General features: G+C 44.6%; 4 protein-coding genes across 4 annotated transcripts; 1 reads left to right on the plus strand and 3 right to left on the minus strand.

Moving 5' to 3' along the window:
- Positions 1-10: 10 nt before the first annotated feature.
- BJ212DRAFT_1389991 (uncharacterized protein) lies at positions 11-374 on the minus strand. Its single transcript, XM_041336970.1, has one exon. The coding sequence runs from the start codon at positions 264-266 to the stop codon at positions 87-89; it is 180 nt and encodes a 59-aa protein (XP_041187504.1). The 5' UTR covers positions 267-374; the 3' UTR covers positions 11-86.
- A 1,149-nt stretch (positions 375-1,523) lies between these two features.
- On the minus strand, positions 1,524-1,803 carry BJ212DRAFT_1389995 (uncharacterized protein). The gene is made up of 2 exons (XM_041336971.1): positions 1,646-1,803; positions 1,524-1,587 (listed from the first exon to the last, which is right to left on the minus strand). Exons 1-2 carry the CDS (start codon positions 1,787-1,789, stop codon positions 1,534-1,536), a joined length of 198 nt encoding a protein of 65 aa, XP_041187505.1. The 5' UTR covers positions 1,790-1,803; the 3' UTR covers positions 1,524-1,533.
- A 2,371-nt stretch (positions 1,804-4,174) lies between these two features.
- BJ212DRAFT_1390003 (uncharacterized protein) lies at positions 4,175-5,167 on the plus strand. The gene is made up of 3 exons (XM_041336972.1): positions 4,175-4,464; positions 4,518-4,618; positions 4,672-5,167. The coding sequence occupies exons 1-3, from the start codon at positions 4,201-4,203 to the stop codon at positions 5,033-5,035; spliced, it is 729 nt and encodes a 242-aa protein (XP_041187506.1). The 5' UTR covers positions 4,175-4,200; the 3' UTR covers positions 5,036-5,167.
- Positions 5,168-6,127, minus strand: BJ212DRAFT_1390006 (uncharacterized protein). The gene is made up of 6 exons (XM_041336973.1): positions 6,027-6,127; positions 5,958-5,969; positions 5,873-5,897; positions 5,698-5,817; positions 5,337-5,642; positions 5,168-5,285 (listed from the first exon to the last, which is right to left on the minus strand). The coding sequence occupies exons 1-6, from the start codon at positions 6,107-6,109 to the stop codon at positions 5,256-5,258; spliced, it is 576 nt and encodes a 191-aa protein (XP_041187507.1). The 5' UTR covers positions 6,110-6,127; the 3' UTR covers positions 5,168-5,255.
- Positions 6,128-18,226: the final 12,099 nt, after the last annotated feature.

Genomic DNA, 18,226 nt, shown 5'->3' on the forward strand with positions numbered 1-18,226 from the left:
CAGGATGCTACCACTTCAGCAGACGATGCTGCCCATGCGCTGATCTGTTATATTGTCCACAGATCAATAAAGACAACGGCCGGTGTTTAGGAGCAACCCACCCTCAGTAACTCCGTACTGCGAAGTTTCAAAAGCCATCCAACGAAGAATTCTAACGACGAGGGGACCACCTTCTCTTTAGACGATGGTGGCGGGGAAGGAGAAGTGAACGAAATATGAATACCAATGGCCGAAACCAGAATGAAGGGGATCTTCAATAGACTCATGGTGTGCCGTTGTATGTGACCTAGAGGTATTAAGAGGAAGTTGATAGGAACTGATCAAGTCGAAGGAGGAGGCTAGTATGATTTTTATATTGGAATGCTTAGTTGCCCTGTTCCAACCCGGAGCTTTGATCCGTTTCAACATGAGGTAACACTCAAGTCCGAACATGCATCGCCCCCCCTCAACACCGTCACTTAGCATATGAAGCAAATGATTGTAAAACTACCGTTAGAGTATATATCTTTAAGACCTATAATCTATACCCACTCGCCTGCGAGGTCAACCATCCAGCTTCATCTGGCTCCAGAGTCACTGACACAATCTAATGGGTTGGGGTGGACAGGGCATCACATCGACTCGGGGTGGGAGCCTATCAGCAGGTGGAACTGCTCGAGAGGGCAGGATACCTGCTTACCAATTCGACCATGCCAAATGACTCTTCGAGTAGCTTTGGAACAAAACATGTACATATTCGTGAACCGAAGGTATTGTTATATATGCCGATATATGATTATATATAGGAAAGGTTTTCTTTATAAAGTCATATAAAGCCATGTATAACGTCGGAAAACCACCGCAATCAACGTAAAGCACCCTGGGTAGACTCACGAATTCTCTGATGGTGAGTAGGTCTAAAGACTGTAGGTACGAGTGAGGAAGTGCAGGGTCCGATGGACTCGAATGCGGGATGCGAACAGCGTGTTTGCTCGGTCGAACACGGAAGATGAAAGTTTGCCGTTGTCAACATACAGCACCCTAACATATGCGTTGACGTCAGGTGCCGGTATCGTCGACCATCACATCTCGGGATATCCAACAACGAGAAAATAACCTAGAAGTCAGACATGCGTTTGTATTAGCACATACGGCAGCCTAAGTGGAGCATTGGGGAATTCTTGAGTAGCAATAGGAAAAGATACAGTATGCGCGAGTTATCTTTACAGGGAAAACATGGATTTGAATCCGAGTGCGAGGAGGATACACTAATCTACGTAACTCGTCAATTTTCTCAACGAGATGAGTTGGCAACATGGAGAAATGACGTAACTTATCAATCTTTTCTTGACAAAGATTGAGTGCGAGGATATACTAATTCAACTCGTCAACTTTCTCAAACAAGACAAGTTGGCGACATGGAGGAATGACATAAATGGGGAGGACGACGCGCGCGGTGGCTGGAAGGCAAGGAGTATATAAGCAGAGCGTTTTTAATTAACGGAATACAAAGGAGACCAGCTCCGGATGTTGCCGGGGTCTATAATTTATAATTTACAGGTAACACCTCACTGGGGTCGTGCTAGACCAGGGCCTAGAAATAAATAGGTAAGTACTGGTCTAGCAAAATTTACCCGACCCTCAACAGTAATCTGACCTCGAAAAGGCGCGATTTCCATAGTAGAAGGACACCCTGCCTGTAACGCAAGACAACCCAGGCGAAAACCCACATAAAAGATTCCAGATCATGGCGATATAGGTGTTCGACTTCGCCTTGTTGAGCATCTGTACTGAGAAGATCGAGCGCCATGAACGGTACCGTGCCTGTACGCCCGTTGCCCCGAGGACCCACTACATCCACCAACGAGGATAGATCGTAGTCGTTTAGCACACTGATCAGTTTGCCGTTTTTCCTGTACCACATCAAGTCTCCAGGGCTGATATCTCGATGATAGACACCTTCCTTCCACAGAGTAAGGTGGCCTGCACGTTAGGTCAACGAAGAGCCGCATAAATTTAATCAAATACGTACATAGGATACAATCACACCAGGTGTCGAAAAGCTCTTTGCCGTGAAGCTTCGTGATGGGGCGGAGCTCGCAGAATACGAGAATGTAGAGCACGTGAGTGCCTGTGGTGGGTTCTGGAACCCCGAACGCTTCTCGGATGGCGAACGTGGGTTTCGTAAACGTGTGATGCCAGTGGAACTCAGGAATATGATCCCTTACTGTATCGTGCACCTTAGCGATCTCCTCAACTTGCAGGTGCTCACGCTGTTTAGTCTCTGGAGCGCAAGAAGCGTGCTGCAAGAGGGTTTGCGGCATGGTATCTGTCTTGCAGTGCTCGACCTGCTCGACGTCCCGCTGAATCCATGGGGTAGCCCTTGATGGAATGTTAGGTGCTACTCAATAAAAACAGGAAAGGTGCGCACTGGACACCGACCACGTCGATGTTCTCGTTAATGATGGGAGTTCTATGGCTGTTTGGGGTAGATTTTGTTGTGCTAGCATCATGAGCTGGTGCATTGGCGCGTGGCGGAGCAGACGATGTGCCTGTCTCGCAGACAGGGGACACGACGCTAGGCGTTCAATGATTACGCTGGCGGAATGTTGTCAGTAGAACTAGTGAGGTGGAGAAAACTAAGAGGACAAGAAAGACGACTACTTTGCTGGCCTTATATCCGGTTGACCAATGTAGTTCAAATGTAGTGGACCATCGACCAGCCTGATATGGATTGGCGTGGCAGTTATCCACTCTTTGGCAGAACTCGTCCTAAAATATTTCTACCCCCTACACCAGTTGTGGACCTATAGTTCGACTCCGACGACGCGTTCCCATCAACACGCGCTGAAATCGAGCGGACGCATCTCTTCAGAATTCAGCAGCCTGGCTAGTGTTCCGTGGAAATCCACCAGGTTATCCACCAATGTAGATATCCACCCAGTTACCCACGTGGATAACCCGGTGGATAACCCATGATTGTTTTGGAGGCCAAAATTCACAGGTGGATAACGTGGATAACTCAGAAAATCGTGTGGGCATATGGGGTCGTGATTAATGTCATAGAAATAATAAGTATAGCGCAGCACTTCCCTCCTTCTCCAGGAAGACTACCAGACTGGTACAAAGACGCCACGGCTTTGAGACAAGTGATGATTAGTTTTCGACTGACTTGATTTCACTGGAGCAAACAGCCCTTCCCAGTTACTTAATGACCAAACTTGTGGGCGATTCTGATTTCTAAGGAGGCACAGCCGAGTTCGGGAGTTCAAATACGCCAAAGTATGGCATCCAGTAGCTCTCCGAAATAATTCATACTTATTGCGATGATTTATTCGACCAAAGTTTAAACGGAAATCTAGAGCAGACGGAGATAGGATCTGCTGATTGGCAGAAATTAGAACTGGGGTGGTGATGTAGAGTCCTTAAACAGACTCGTGTGATGCTTAGGGTGCAAGCTAGTCTCCAGATAGGCAGCAAACAGAAGGACTGATGAATGTATGTGAACAGCGCCCAATATTTTGTCAAAGTTGAACGGCAGAGCCTTGGAGGTGCCTGGAAGTACTAGTACTGTGCCTATTGCACCCTTAGTAGCTCGGCAAATACCTATCTGAGTTTGAAACCATACGGCTCTGACCAGCATTGCCACACCGCCCAGTAGCGCGCATCCAAGCCCAATCGATGTTTCCAACAAGGCCGCCGAGTCGGGCCCGAATGATGTGCGTGATTCGTTCAATGGGTATGCTGTGTAAGTAATAATCACGTCGATGCTCATCACTAATTATAATCGTTTTGCTCGTTATGCTGCGATAGACCACAGTCCATATATATCAGACTCGAACGTGTTTATTTGAAACACACAAGAACACGATATCCACGGAATGATTAAGCACAGGCCTCCTAACCAACGCCGACATACCATATTGACAGCCCGAATATTGATATTGATCATTCCTCACCTGCATTGCAACCCATCCGGGGCTCCCACACGTCATCTAAAATGCAAGTCTGCATAAAGTTGAGTTACCGAAACGACTGATCATGACACCTTCTATCGGCATATCCAGGTCCCCGTGATGCTTCGATCTGTGCAAAGTCACCCTAACAGCGGAATGCAGCATTTGCGCAGCCATCCGTACTTGGGCGCTCTCTCTGGGGTACATAAGAGGGGGTGGCTACAGTGGTTAATGCCTCATTAACAACAACATCATTTCCACCATCATGGCACTCGTTCTCCCCACTCTGACCGCGTTCACTTCTTCGCGTCTCATGGCTATTCTGACGGCCAAGACCCAAGCAGATTTCACTATGGCGTTTGATGCGCTTTTCGCGCATAATGTTAATGTCATTTACAATGGAAAGCAAGTTTCAAGGGAGCAGTATCAGGCACAGTTGCTCAGTCAGAGTAGCGCTGCTGTTGAAGAGCAAGGTGCGAGCGTCAGTGTTCAAGGTCAACTAGAAGTCCCCGGCGACAAGGGACAAATCGTAAGCATTTTATTTTATTTTATGCTCTGCAATGTCATTGAAGAAATTCACAGTCTGGGCTCGTCGGTCTATTTTACACTTCCCTCGTTGACTCAAAGTTCCTTGTCTTGGGAGCTCCTGCGGAAAGCAAAGTGACTTCCTCATTCAATGCGATGTAAGATTTATCATTGTGATTACTCAGCGATCTGATCATCTTACGCTACGCAGCATTCAGGCGACAGAGCCTCGACCCCAGCCTAACCCCCGCATTCGGGGATATTTTGACCCCCGTCGCATAGTGACGGTGAACCAGATTGCCACCGATCAAGCCGTGCATGTCAGCATCCCTGTCGCTTCCATCAATGCAAGCTCACCCGGCGTCACTACCACTGAGAATTTCACGTTGGGCCCTGGCCCTAGAAAGCTTCCGCCAGGGCCGTTTGGTGGACACTTTGGTCCCGGACCAGTGCGCTTGGACCCTTTGGAGACAGATCCTCAGCGAGAGACGTTCCCAGGGGACGGGGAGTTTGGCGCTCCTCCGGTTGTGATCCCTGGAGAAACTATCGGTGAAGATACCAACCCTAAGGCATGAGTATCTTAGACTCCCTTTCATACAGTATGTGACACGGACATATGTTGACCTATGTATCACTACTTGTACATTACAGTATAGCACAGTCGAAATAATCTTTCTGAAGGCAAACGTGGCGATGTGATATAAACTTCGGAGTGATTGAGTACATGGAATATGGCTGAGAAGTTGAGTATCAATAGAATAAGAGCGACATTAATCGCGCAACAACAGGCATGATTCAAGAATATTCCCCGCGGTCTGCCTTTACCTAATGGCATGTCAACGACAAAGATGCAGGATCCGCAATCAAAGCACTCACATCAGCCTCGCTCTCCGTTGGACAGGGTTCTCTCGTGACTTCTGTTATCTCCTCATAGACGACGTGCCGCTTGATGGTGCGCCCGTCGGGCTCCATGTCAGTGCCTTCCTGATCTGTTCCAAGATCACCAGCACCGACAACGCCCTCAAACTCACCCACTCTGGCAGTACCGAGAGGACCAGTCACTTCGTCTTTCAGGTAAGATGCCTCTCTGTGATCCATTTGCTCGTCCGGTTGGTGCTTCGCATTAATATAATCAATCGTCTTGCGCTGAAGATCGTTAATTGTGACGGAAGAGCGGTCAGCCTACAAAATGATGTCAATGTCGTTTTCCTCAACGTTTCGATATTGTATCGAGCACCTTTACGTGTGCTTCAGATGCAGATGCCAGATCTTCGTTCCACCCTGGTGCGTCATCGATTGGGGTTGAAGTTTCATGCTGGATTCTGGACAAGTTTCTTCGTTTCTCTCTCTCCAACGTCTGTGATAAAGGAATTTAGTTCTGTTTCTGGGGCGAGCGGTTGGAGCGGACGTACCTCCGGATCATTGTCATGCATCGTACTTTGGCAACAAAGTCATGATGAGCACAGTAATATGCGATTTTGAATTTATAACCAATACCTAGTGTACCGTCTTCGGTTATCATACCGTCAGCTTCTAGACTCGAAGGTGTCTGTTTTATGGGCGCACCTCGCACTTGCATATCGCGACGAAACTCTGAAAGTTCCGGAAACTCTCTTTATAGAGCAGCGTGCTGCAGTAAGATAGCTCATTGGATATGGAGGGGATGGACTTGAGTGAAACACGCTCGTAAATCTGAAATACTGTGCCCCTAACGTCATCTGAGCCAAAAGTTTATGATGTCATAGCGTGGGAGTTCCTTTTTTTGGCATCTATGTTACGCCGGTGGAACGAACTTGTGGCACTGGCATTAATTTAATTAGTGAGTGCTTTCGATAAGGACCTAGGCTCACGTCGCCATATAGACTAGACTCCGATTTTCTGAGCTGGAGCATACGTCATCTGCTGGGAGCTGCGGTTGGATACACCACAGTCCCTCGATTTGGGTAAGCCACCAAACATCGCACATTCATTAACTTTGCATTCAAAGCGTGTACCGTCACCGCCCCTTTGTCACTGCTTTCGTTCTTACTGCCCTCGTTCCTGTCCACATCATTTGATCGTTCTTTCTTTGTACAACAATACCCCGCTTTTTTGTACAATCACCTCCCTCTCCCCCTCCTTGTACAACCTCATACTTTCTTTGTACAACTACCCTCGTCGCTGCACACGTCGATCGCGTGTTATGACAGGGAACTGGATGCGACGCATGTATGTACTTTTAATCGCATTTGTACTAATCGGTGTGTATAAGAATCAGAATAAAGGATTCTGCTCGTGTCTGCCACGATATCGACTTGGGCTGTGTTGGATCAATGCTCTATATGCTGTCATTGATGGGCCGAGGCTGAACCCCTCACTGGATTTTAACAAGAATACCAAAAGAATACTTCGAAGATCGCACTGGCAGGTTGCCGAAATCACAAACAGTTCTTCGATCTTTTGCGACGGTCAGATATTCCACACGAGTCATTGCCTTGGGATATCATCAACACATTTTGCCTTGATCCCATCGGTATCCCTGGATGTGCATTGTCTTTCTACTGGAATTTAGGCTGAAACACTTACTTCGATCAATATAATATCATTCCTCAAATCTCGGTTTGGAGATGTAAATGCTGGATTATGGTATATTAAGCATGAATGCAATCGTTATCGCCCACCAAGTTCCCCCGCTCGCTCACTCTCATCCTCTAATAGTATGACTCTAGTCTCGAATGGTCCCAGTTGGTGGCCATTGATCAATGGGAATCTTATTTTCAGCTATTTCACAGGTTCGTTCAGAGCCAGCCACATGATGGCGGTGGTGATACAATTCGCCTTGACTCTAACTCCACAGTTGCCGCCTCTGTCGCGGTGATGTACGATTGGGGTGAGCCATACCAAGTATGAAAGACCACTGACATCCTTATGGTATTCTCAGCGCTTACGTTTGGACAAGAGGTACGTTGATCCATTACTGGAGCAGCCAACTCGTTTAGAATCGTGTCATAGATTGAACTCATCTGGGCGAGTGAGCTCCCACATCAAAAGAACTATGTGAAAATATAACTTGTTCATGGCAGAGGCAACGCTGGTCCCTGATGACCTTTCTCTATCTCAGTGTATGTGCCTTGTATTTTAATATTTACTCTTAGCAAGTCCAAGTCCTGCTGACTTCTATATATCCTAGGTGCGCTATGCTGGAATTGGATATCTTGTGTGCGTTTGGATGTTTAAGCCATTGATGTTGCGCTCATCACCCATCTCTCACAATCAGGATGTACATACTGGGTACGCATCCTCGCATAGATTCTGTTTCTGTCTTGTGATGTGCGACATACAGTCGGTCTTCCAACAATTTCACAAACAGATGCAGTGCGTATTCCGCATGATGCCTTCAATTCCCATCCAAACACTGAACTACCATGCAGGGGTGAGTAAGATTCTGGAACAACTCGTTGATTCAACATAACGACTCCTACAGTTGTGAGTTTGTTTCGAGCCTGTGAGCTTCCGAAACTGATAACTGATGTTGCTGGATTTGTCAGGTCTTATCATCATCGATGCACTTGATTGGATGGATGACGTTTTAAATGTAATGCTGGGCGGTGAGCTATACACTTCCGTGATATTTACTTGACTGAAACATCATGCAAGTGATCATGATCGCTCGGTTGCATGCCATGTATCAGCGATCCAGAAAGGTGCTGATATTTCTTGTTGTCATCTTTCTGGCCATCAGAATCGCCAATATAGTGATGGGCGCAATAGTGACGGTGGAGATCTCAGGGGGTAAGCTTTAATTATGTATGAAATATTTAAGTGCATCAGGCTCATTGAAAAATACCAGAGGAATTCGTTCTCTCCGGTACCTATCAGTGCATGCTTGACTACGGAGGAGATTCCATATTTCTTGCTTCCATGATGTGGATACTTGGGACTGTATGGGAGGTCCTTGCACTGTGTCTAGCGGTCTGGATTGCTGTAAAGCACTTCCGTGAACTGCGACAACACTCAACAAGAGGGATTATCGGTGACTGTTTCACGGTGTTAATGCAAACTCACGTTGGTTACTTTGCAAGGTGCGCTCATAATGCGAATGTGGTTCTCTTGTTCCGCTGACGTTTTGCACGTTCTAGTTTTTTGGCTGTCTCTTGCTTGCAGATCGGTGCATTCTCTCCGACGCTCTCAGTGGTATGCCGATCTCTCGCTGCCCTCTACATGGGACCATGGTTCATCATTTCTATAGGACATATATTCCCTGGATGCTCAGATTTATGCCGGTCTCGGTACGGTGCCCCAATTTGTAGAGTTGTTTGTGCTGGGACCACGCCTGATCCTCGGTGTTCGAGAATATCACGCTGAGCTCGTGGCCAACTCTGATACAGCAACCGCTATGACCTCAATTGCTTTTCAGGAGCGCGTTCATGTGTCAACTAGCAGTAGCGTGTAGCTCGATATAATTGATTTGCAATGGGTGGGTAGTATGCAGGGAGCAAGAGAATCCGTTTTTATTTATTCCAGGTTTTGTCGTACTATTTATTTATGTAAGTTGCAAAGGAGACATAGGTCATACAAGAGCTTTTGGTGGATTGTTACTAGTAGAGATCTCTGCCTGATGCTGAAATTCACGCACTGATCTCAGCAGTACTGTCAAGATCGTAGCGGCTAGTGGAAGTTTGTTCGTTCCTGATGCCATCGTTGAAAGATGGCTGTTTCGAGGAACTCGAAGAAGTAGTGAACCACTCAAGTAGCCCCTGTGCACCCTTTCAGCACCCCTGTTCATCTTAGTTGCTCCAGAGTTACGCACTGAGTACCTCTAGCTGCTAGTAGGACTTTGGCTCGTTGATCAGGCTACCTCATTGAGCCCAAGCGGATCCGGTGTTGCAGTACCATCGACCACATTCGAATTGGCATGACAAGAGCAAATAGCGAGAAATGCGCAGGCACAGACGGTTGTGCTTACGGAGCAGGTCCCGAGTACTTTCTTTTTTTTTGGGACAAGCGATGTGTATTTGTAGCAACTGACTAAGTCTAGCTCTACAAGTACGCGCTATAGCGGTGTTCTGAGAACACCGTTCCGAGGAATGCACTTACGCACTCCTACCATGTGGTGGGTGTGGGACTCTATGACTACCTGGGGGCCTCGTTCGTAGAGGGCCTGGGTGGTATGATACCCACTAAAACCTCAAGGGTGATGGCCCAGTTTTTGTTGTGGTTTGTGTCCGTTGTGATTACGTCAGACCAGGTGGATGTGACTAGATTTTTGTAATTCGTTGTTGTCCATCTTTTGGTTATTGATTGCTCGGAGTGTTGTACTCCGTTTATTGTTCTATCGCATCTCAGAACCCAGATCAGGTGCGCTGATTCAGATATCAAAATCCTTAAGAGTCTCCCGAGTACTTTTATCAGTGAACTCATGAGTCCATGATATTGTAGCCATGAGAGCTATAGAGTGATATAATTTTGCTCCTGCTAAATATGCTCATATATACTCGGAGAAATTTGAGTTGTTGATGCATAGGCATGAATGCCTGCAAATGTAGACTACATTGACGAATTTGTGACAAGATCATGACACTGCAAAATCACGACCAGCAAGACTTTGTAGCATAATTGTGTCCCCATTGTTAAGCATCATCATTTGTTGTTAATCATGTTTTGAATTACAAAGCCTTTCATAACTTTTTGATGGAAAGTGGCACTACCACTGGTCATCAATTCTATATTGGCATTGGAGCCTATGCCTGCATTGTGACATTGCACCATGACAACCGGTAGGGGATGGTGGAGTAATTGCGTCCAGGTTGTTGAGCATTCACCTTTTCCCTCATCCATGACATTGTAGTCATGGGAGTATAGAAGGATGTAATTCTGCTCCTGCTAAACATAGCTATGTATACTGCGAGAAATCAGAGTGATCAGTATATAGCCATGGATGTATACAAATCTAGACTGCAATGAGGAGTCACTGAAAAGATTGTGGCATTGCAACATGATGGCCAGCAAGGGATTGTAACATAATTGTGACTGAGTTGTTAAACATGCCTATTTGTCATAATTTAATTTTTCAAAGTGCAGAGCTGTTCATGCCTTTATCGTGAAAAGTTGCACTAGCCCCGGTTATCAAATATACATTAACATTGCAGGTTGCAATGATATTATGACATTGCACCATCGCAGCCTGAAAGTGAATGATAAGCAATTTGCATCTGGAATCCGCATTTTTTGTCATCTAGGTGTTGAATTACTTGGCAAGGGATAGCCATGTAATTTACATAATATTGTCACCACAATATAAGGTTTTCCAATGTGTCTTTCACACTGATTAACAAAGAGTCTGGTAATACTACTAGAACAAGCAGTTCTTGACCAGTGACTTGAAAATGGCCAAGGGAATCCATCATAGAGAGTTATATGTATCTTGAGCAAGCCAGCTTCTCTATTTATGGACATGTGGGCACCATATGCAAGACCAGAGCCTCGGATGGAACACTAAAATATGTAATAAGCAAGATTTGGTTCTGCTTACAATGAATTCACATATTCGGAGGAAGCTGCTTTCTAAAGCATTAAGGTCCTCAAGCACTACCCCAAAAGTGGGAAATTCAGGATGATCGAAGCCTCATAATATTTTCGTAGTATGGTCAACAAACAAGCTTTTGATTGTTGGGAAGCTGATCACAGTGGGCTGGGAACAAGAACCAATAAGAATACTACAGAGCCACAAAACAAAAGTTCTTCACACCTTGGTTGCAGGATTCTTCTAAGAGTGTTGCTCATAAGCTTTGACAGAGCATGTTTGGATTCCTGTGTGGCCATGAAATGATGCTGCTGTTGCTGCTAGATGAAGAAAAATGCACCAGTAGGCTTGGATATATGTGATAGTGGGGCTTTTTCGACTCAGACAAGTAGTACCTTGCTGTTAGCTGCCACCTCACACTTTGCGCTCATCTGAGAAGTGATACACACTTTGGATGATATGCCCAAAGGAACTGTACCAACAGGGACAGTCATGGTGGCCTGCTAGAATCCTACAATGAATTCTTGCAGGCAGGAAAAGTTACAACCTGCAAGAACAGTGGGAAATAACAAAAATTAGATGCTGTTTGAAAAAATGGATATTTGGCAAGAGTTGTCATGATGGGGATTCAATCAATCCTCTCCATGATCATCTGGACACAAGCTTATGAGCTGAAGTAGTTAGTACAGACACAGGCAAGTTAATTTCGTAGCATTCATCCCAATAATGAAACCATGTGGGGTTGTCATGTATGCTGGACACATGGCACATGGCAGTGGTGGCTAAATTATCGCATGTGAGCAAAAGGAGGTGGGAAAAGACTTTGCAATGAGACTTTCAAACTGTGCTCATTGAAATGTCATGGAAATGTCATAGATGCAGACTCAGACACACACAAAAACACCATCAAAGAGAACCAAAAATGAATGGAATAAACCAACATCAGCAGGAAACCTTGAGCGACAAGTCAAACACCCTTCACAATGCATACTTAGAGAAGTGTGCAACCAGAGACAGAGACTCTCAGAGGTAGCAAAGACAGAAGTATGTTATTGAGGGTATTAGAGAGGATTATAATACAGCAGGCATGATTCAATCAGATGACAGATGTTGTGTGGTGTCCAGTATGCAAGGTGTTTGGAAAGAAAATAGGACATAGGCTGCCTGACCATTGACAGAAAAGGACAGACAGCTGGAATATCAGCAAGACATGGTAGATAGAACAGTGTCAAAATACAGTGGCTCAAAAAACTGTCCACATGTTTTTGCATTTTTTACTATTTACAATATTGTATGAGAATACATAAAGACCTCAGTGACATGCTAATACCATATTGTAGTGCTGCTTCAGGGCTTTGGATTGAGCACCACATTGTGGGAATCAGAGGAGATATGGTGGAGATACAAGGCTTACAAAATCATAACTCATGCAGACAGTTTTTTGAGCACATATTAAAACTATATAAATCATCATTTATGACACCATAACAATCATGCCACCATTAAATAAATTATAAAGTGGTGTCATTATGTCATTTTAAAACCATATCTAACTATGCAAACCAAAAATTTCCATATGTCATGGTTATATTCACCATGAAAGCCACCCCCCCTGCTCAAAGGGATAATATCCTCTCTCTTTCCTATTCTGGCCTCTCTGCTTGTCAAATTTCCTCTAGAACTGGAGTATCCAAGTCCACTGTGGCCAAGTTCATCAAAGAAAGTCACAGACAAGGAAAACTTCTGTGAAGGGCATCCATCCAAGCTCACCTCTACTGATAGGAGGGCTATTATTCAACATATCACTACAGGAAAGACTGATAATGCTGTCCAGGTCACCTATTACATCAATTCCACCATCACATTCCCTGTCTCTTCACACACTGTGAGAAACATTCTCAAGACAGCTCATCTCAGGTCAGTAACAAGGAAGAAAAGGCTCTCCTCTCTATCACACATAAACAGAGATGACTAACCTTTGCCTTAGCCCATCAGAATTGGATTACATGGACTGGAAGCATGTTATATGATCATATAAGACCACAATAAATAGGATTGGGTCAGATGGCAAGGTATATATGTGAAAAAAGAAGGGTGCTAGTCCTCTCTGCATATGTGTGATAGAGAGGAGAGCCTTTTCTTCCTTGTTACTGACCTGAGATGAGCTGTCTTGAGAATGTTTCTCACAGTGTGTGAAGAGACAGGGAATGTGATGGTGGAATTGATGTAATAGGTGACCTGGACAGCATTATCAGCCTTTCCTGTAGTGATATGTTGAATAATAGCCCTCCTATCAGTAGAGGTGAGCTTGAATGGATGCCCTTCACAGAAGTTTTCCTTGTCTGTGACTTTCTTTGATGAACTTGGCCACAGTGGACTTGGATACTCCAGTTCTAGAGGAAATTTGACAAGCAGAGAGGCCAGAATAGGAAAGAGAGAGGATATTATCCCTTTGAGCAGGGGGGGTGGCTTTCATGGTGAATATAACCATGAAATATAGAAATTTTTGGTTTGTATAGTTAGATATGGTTTTAAAATGACATAATGACACCACTTTATAATTTATTTAATGGTGGCATGATTGTTATGGTGTCATAAATGATGATTTATATAGTTTTAATATGTGCTCAAAAAACTGTCTGCATGAGTTATGATTTTGTAAGCCTTGTATCTCCACCATATCTCCACAGATTCCCACGGTGTAGGGCTCAAATGAAAGCCCTGAAGCCATACTACAATGTAGTATAAGCATGTCCTTGGGGCATTTGTTTGTTCTCACACAATATCATAGATAGTGAAAAATGTCAAAACATGTGGACAGTTTTTTGAGCCACTGTACATTAATCCATTACTGAGACAGCCAACTCATTTAAAATTGTGTTATAGGTTGAACTGATCTGGGTGAGCGGACTCCCACATCAAAAGAATGAGATAAAGATATAATTTGTTCACACCAGAGGCAACGCTGGTCCCTGATGACCTTTCTCTATCTCAGTGTATGTGCCCTGTGTTTCAATATTTACGCTTAGTGTTGACTTCAAATATCCTAGGTGCGCTATGCTGGAATAGCATGTGCTGTGTACATTTGGATGTTGAAACCATTGATGTTGTGCTCATTACCCATCTCTTACAATCAGGATAATGATGTTAAGTAAATGTTCTCACATATACTCTGTTTCTTTTTTGTGACGGGTGGCATGCAGTCACTGTACCAGCAATTCTGATGACAGATGCAGTGAGTGTTCTGCCCTAGTGCTTTCCATTCCTGCCAAAACACCTGAACTATGGGTGAGTGAGATTATCGAACAACTCATTGGTTCAACATACAGTTGGGGACAAGCAAAGTCATCCTATTTAGTACTGGCTCTGCATGATTTTTTGGTGCCAAACTAGCACCAGCTCTGAACTCAGGCAGTAAAAATACATCTAAAAACGCTGCTCTGAAGTCTTTCCCATGATATTTTTGGCTGGCCAATTTTTTTGACCATTTGAATAAAAATTACACACCCTCCTTAGGGGGGGACATGACATCTATGTATTAAGTCATATGTTTAGCACTGCCTCTATCGCCATCATCGCTCGTTGAGATACTTGTTGATGTTGTTTCTGCTTGCATACAGCCCATTCAGCAGCTTTTCCAGTAAGCCCTAGCCTGTAAGCACTCATAAACCGGTAGGAACGATTGATGAATCAACGGATGACATCAACAGGGCATGAATCAAGCACATCATGTGCAGCCTTCTTTGCAGCAGCAAATGTTGACTTTTCCATCTGTCAGTAGCAGTACTTGCACCACCCCCAATACTAACAAGCAGTGAGTGAAGAAAACTTAAATTTTAAATTTACAAAATCATACCATTTCAATGGGGTTAAGTTCACAATGGAACTTTGGCAAGAAGAGACATTCATGTCCTGCATCCTTGATAAGTTGTTCAACCATCGATGTTTGATCATGGAAATCTTCCTGCTGACTCAGCAGCCTTGCCATGCAGCAGCCGGTGCTCTCGATAGGGCAGACAGGTGAACATTTAGCCCGTAGTCCCTGCACATCAAATCCACATTCCTCCAATACAGATTTCAGGCCTTTGGGCTCACCAGTGGAAGTCGTCATCTTCTGTGTGAGACCATGTTTGGTCTCATCAGGATTGGAATCTGGGATTACTGTGTCATGTTGTCTGTGTTGTTTCCCACCATCTGACCGATTCATGTCAAATGCATGCAATGCATCCGGTGGGAGTGATGCATGAGCAGATGAATTATCAAAAATAAAGAGAGCCTGACAGTCAGGCCCATTTGCCTCTTCGTGAACCTGGATTGCAAACCTGACTTGCTCAAGCAAGTTTTCATGACTCCACCATGGATCGCCTTTGGCTCTGGGATAGATGATTCGTCGTGCATCTTTTGTGATTTCCCCATCTGAATTTTGCAAAACAAGTTGGCCATCTTCTTCATTGATGAAATCAGAAACATGGATCAGCCAACCATGACCTTTTTTACACAACAACTGCTTCCCTGTTTGGAGCCTATATCACTATTAGCTCAAATATATTCTAGACTTCAAGGGAGTTACACATACCATGCACTAGTCACATTGTCATTTGCATGGAAACACGACTCATCATGATAGTATGCCTTGATACAGTGTTCACCCACATTGAGTGTTGGTTCAATGCAAGTGAGTTCTGGCCCTTCAAAGTGAACCATCTGCCGCTCAAACTTTTGCATTGCAGGCAAGTATACTTCATTGCGATACTTCACAACATCATCATGTTCATGTCCATCCATGTAAACACCATGTTGGATCACAGTGTGATGCCAGCCAAGTTTAACAAGCCAGCAACAGGCAGTTCGCTCACTAACCGGATGTTTCAGCACAATGCCCAGGTCAGGAAAAATTGTCGTTTGGAGTGCACACTGTAGGGCATGTGGAGTTACTTTGCCAACAGGTGCCATTGCCAACCATGTTCGACATCGAGCTTAGACTGACTCATCATGAAGAAATGACTGAGCATTAGCACTTCCGCCACGCTTCTTGTGCGGAAGTTGTTCAAATATTTGATAATGGTGTGCAAGGGCACAAACACGACAGGCAAACCAGGCACCACTTCCCATGCGCCATTGCCATGCAATCTCCTCGCTGGCACCAGTTTGTGAGAGTCCTTTTGACCGGAGTGTGGCAAAATTTCGAAGGATCACAAGTTGATTGATGCTTGTCAATGGTAAGGATGCTTGATGTTTCTTCAAATCATCGTTGATCTGATTGCGTAATGTTTGCCAGTCACGGATCTCATTGCGTCCCTTGATTGCTATGTCAAGCTCTTCCTCCCAGTCTTCAAGCTCCTTGTTATCCATCAACTCTTTTTCGGCTTCAGCAGCACTTAGATCAACATCTGTGTCTAGTGCTGCACTTGAATCTTCCATCACTGACTTGCTACTGCTGCCAGTGATACCAGTGGTGTCTTCACTGCCCAGTTGGGCAACTGGTGCTGCATTAGCCAGTGGCACATGCATTAGTGGTGCTGCTGACTCGGATAAACTGAGTGTGGGCTGATCTTTCTTGAAGATGTAGGAATCCAGTGTGGTTTGCCCTCTCCATGCCTCTTTGTGATGTTGACGAGTCCGCTCTGACTTGTTCATGGCATCAGGGCCTCTTTTATATGTTGATCGTGCTAACATTCAATGGTAAGTCTCACAGCTGCTTATTTTACACACATATGCTTACACTTGTGCTTTCCTGCACATTTTGTCATTTTCCTTTGCAGCCGCTCAGGAATCCAATCAGAATCTTCCTCCTCATGGTTGCAGGACATTGCAACCAGTTTTTGGCCAAATTCCTCATTGTGTAGGACCTCCCACTCAAGCTCATCATCAATATCTGACTCATCCTCATGCTGGTCTTCATATTCTAGCCTGAAGTCAAATTTTAGACCATCAAATACCACCATGCCATTGTTGGCTCCATCTAACTCGAAGTTGCTTTGGTGGTCTACACTTTGGGCACAGGGCTTATGATATTCATCTTTGGAGGTTGTTGATAACACTTCGGAGACAAGAGGGATGGTGCGGTGTTGTCCTCAAAGGCCGCTGATGTTTCTAGGTTTCTTTCTGGGGCGTCTGTGAGGCATAATGATTGGTGAGGACCGTTGTTCAAGTGGACAAAAAGGCACTTTTTAGCGCCCTAACTAAGGTACATTATCTTTTCATTTTTCATGGAATCATACTCAAGTTAGCAGACAGAATCAATTCCGCATTTTTTCGGATTTTTAGCTATTTTTTGAGGGGTCCAGCCAAAATTTTAGGGCTTGGAGGGTCATAATTACTTTTACAGGGAATTGGCTCGTGCCAATATGAAGTATAGAGTCTAAAGAGTGCATTTATATCATTTTTAGCCTTTTTTAGTTTGTGTGACAAGCCAGCAAAAATCAATGTGCAAACGTGATGACTTTGCTTGTCCCCAACTGTAACAACCCCCACAGTTGTGAGTTTGTTTTGGGCCTGTGATCCTTCGCAGTGGATAGCTGATGTTGCTGGATTTGTCAGGCCTTATTGTGTACAACGCATATGATTGGATGGGTAATGTTGTACATGTAACACTGGGTGGTGAGCTATACACCTCTGTGACATTGACTTGACTGACAGACCATGCAAGTCATCATGATCGCTTGGTTACATGCCATGTATCAGCAATCCAGAAATGTGCTGATATGTCTCGTCATCATCTTTGTGGCCATCAGTATTGCCAATGCAGCAATGGGCATAATAATGATGATGCAGGTGTCAGTGGGTAAGCTTTAATTATGTATGAAACATTTAAGTGCATCAGGCTCATTTGAGAAATATCAGAGGAAATCATTCTCTCCGGTACCCATCAGTGCATGTTTGACTATGGAGGAGATTCCATATTTCTTGCTTCCATGATGTGGATACTTGGGACTGTATGGGAGGTCCTTGCACTGTGTCTTGTGGTCTGGATTGCTGTAAAGCACTTCCGTGAACTGCGACAACACTCAACAAGAGGGATTATCAGTGACTGTTTCATGGTGTTAATGCAAACTCATGTTAGTTACTTTGCAAGGTGCACTCATAATGCGAATGTGGTTCTCTTGTTCTGCTGACATTTTGCACGTTCTAGTTTTTTGGCTGTCTCTTGCTTCAAGATCGGTTTACTCTCTCTGATGCTCTCAGTGGTATGCTGATCTGTCACTGCCCTCTACATGCAACCATGGTTCATCATTTCTGTAGGACATATATTCTTTGGACATTG

The sequence above is a fragment of the Suillus subaureus genome, assembly GCF_016647635.1.
Source record: "Suillus subaureus strain MN1 chromosome Unknown BJ212scaffold_49, whole genome shotgun sequence".
Classification (NCBI taxonomy): Eukaryota; Fungi; Basidiomycota; class Agaricomycetes; order Boletales; family Suillaceae; genus Suillus; species Suillus subaureus.

Bases quoted from the DNA above. Each gene is read 5' to 3' on its own strand.
- BJ212DRAFT_1389991 (XM_041336970.1), bottom strand. From the start codon at position 266: ATGAGTCTATTGAAGATCCCCTTCATTCTGGTTTCGGCCATTGGTATT.
- BJ212DRAFT_1389995 (XM_041336971.1), bottom strand. From the start codon at position 1,789: ATGGCGCTCGATCTTCTCAGTACAGATGCTCAACAAGGCGAAGTCGAA. The intron at 1,588-1,645 runs CTTTTCGAGGTC...ACCAGTACTTAC, and splicing joins TTCTACTATGGAAATCGCGC to CTATTTATTTCTAGGCCCTG.
- BJ212DRAFT_1390003 (XM_041336972.1), top strand. From the start codon at position 4,201: ATGGCACTCGTTCTCCCCACTCTGACCGCGTTCACTTCTTCGCGTCTC. The intron at 4,465-4,517 runs GTAAGCATTTTA...AGAAATTCACAG, and splicing joins CCGGCGACAAGGGACAAATC to TCTGGGCTCGTCGGTCTATT. The intron at 4,619-4,671 runs GTAAGATTTATC...TACGCTACGCAG, and splicing joins ACTTCCTCATTCAATGCGAT to CATTCAGGCGACAGAGCCTC.
- BJ212DRAFT_1390006 (XM_041336973.1), bottom strand. From the start codon at position 6,109: ATGAGCTATCTTACTGCAGCACGCTGCTCTATAAAGAGAGTTTCCGGA. The intron at 5,643-5,697 runs GTGCTCGATACA...ATCATTTTGTAG, and splicing joins CATCTGAAGCACACGTAAAG to GCTGACCGCTCTTCCGTCAC. The intron at 5,286-5,336 runs GTGAGTGCTTTG...ACATGCCATTAG, and splicing joins CAACGGAGAGCGAGGCTGAT to GTAAAGGCAGACCGCGGGGA.